At 32.1% G+C, this 1,279-nt stretch overlaps 1 protein-coding gene across 1 annotated transcript in view; it reads right to left on the bottom strand.

Annotated features, from left to right (window-relative positions):
- The window catches only part of LOC107591698 (protein regulator of cytokinesis 1-like), an 8,005-nt gene that overhangs the window by 6,133 nt on the left and 593 nt on the right, over positions 1-1,279 (bottom strand). Inside the window, exons 2-3 of the mRNA XM_016280927.1 lie at positions 433-565; positions 231-353 (exon numbers count right to left, since the gene is read on the bottom strand). Of these exons, the coding sequence (XP_016136413.1) occupies positions 231-353; positions 433-565 (256 nt within the window). The remainder of the gene's footprint in view (positions 1-230; positions 354-432; positions 566-1,279) is intronic.

Here is a 1,279-nt window from a genome sequence, read left to right as displayed (position 1 = left end):
AAAAAAAACTGATCAAAATTTCAGACATGCACCAATAATTTTAAATGTCTGGTGTGTGATTTTTTTTATTTTAACAAAACTAAATAAGGTAGCTAAATGTTAAATAAATAAACTAAGATTTTTAAAGGTGATCTGAAAGATCTTTTGTAACTTTAAAAAACTATTTTTATATTAAAATTTCACAGTATTTCACTAATGTTCATTAAAAGACAATACTTCACAGGTCTTACTTTGTATGGTTCCAGTCCCAGTTCCAAGCACAGTGTATCCAATTGTTTCTGGGAGGTAATGATATTGGTTTTGATGCAATGCCTTAAGGCCTCTTCCTCCTTGATCATTGAATGCAAAAGCCCCTAGAGAACATGTTTAATTTACAATAAGCAGCAAGCAGAAATCGGTGAGAGATGCAAGGCATGCAAAGGCATAACTTACATCTATATGTTTTTTCACAGTTTGCATTCGTTCAACCCTCTGGTCCTCCATGATGCCGATACTGTCCCATATGTCCACAAGCTTGGCCATGGCATGATTGATCTCAGTTACCAGAGAGAATGCCAGAGCTTCACTGCTCATGAAAACATAAGGAAATAAATGAGATTAAATAAATACTGATGAATCTTGAGGTGTTTGTACTAGAGTGTCAGCCTCCATTCAATTTCACTGCATCTTTTTGGCATACAATGAAAGTGAATGGTGACTAAGACATCTGCTTTTGAAAGAATGTCATACAGTTTTGGACCAGCATGAGGGTGAGCAAAATGATGATAAAATGTTTTATTATTATAATATTTATTTTTGGCTGAACTATGCCTTTAATATCATCATATGCAGTGTTGGAAAGGTTATTTTGGAAATGTAAAAGGTTACAGATTATAAATTACCCTATTTAAAATGTAATAAGCAGTGTATCTATTTCAATAAAGTAATGCAACTTATCACAAGTTATTAATTTTCTAAATTTCTAATGAATGTTTCAACTTATTCATTTTCAAACATTTAAAGCAGACAGGGTTAACCTTACAGTAGCACTCGACACTGATTACTGTCAGACTTTTTTAAAAAATTACATTTTAAAAGCACAGCCACCACAAAAACTTTACTTTGAGATCGTTCTGCGGTTAAATACTGATTTTAAATCATAACAAGATATAGCTTAATAGCTATGATACTGTTTTTGACATCAAATCCTTGCATAGCTACGACAGGAAACACCCATCCTAAAAAAATTAAGTACATACATAAACCCAAATAGGAAATAAAACAGTTATTGAATAAGCAT

Source organism: Sinocyclocheilus grahami, unplaced genomic scaffold (assembly GCF_001515645.1).
Source record: "Sinocyclocheilus grahami isolate Dianchi unplaced genomic scaffold, SAMN03320097.WGS_v1.1 scaffold145.1, whole genome shotgun sequence".
Taxonomy (NCBI): Eukaryota; Metazoa; Chordata; class Actinopteri; order Cypriniformes; family Cyprinidae; genus Sinocyclocheilus; species Sinocyclocheilus grahami.
The sequence above is the reverse complement of the archived record's forward strand: the minus strand, read 5'-3'. Positions and strand labels throughout refer to the sequence as shown.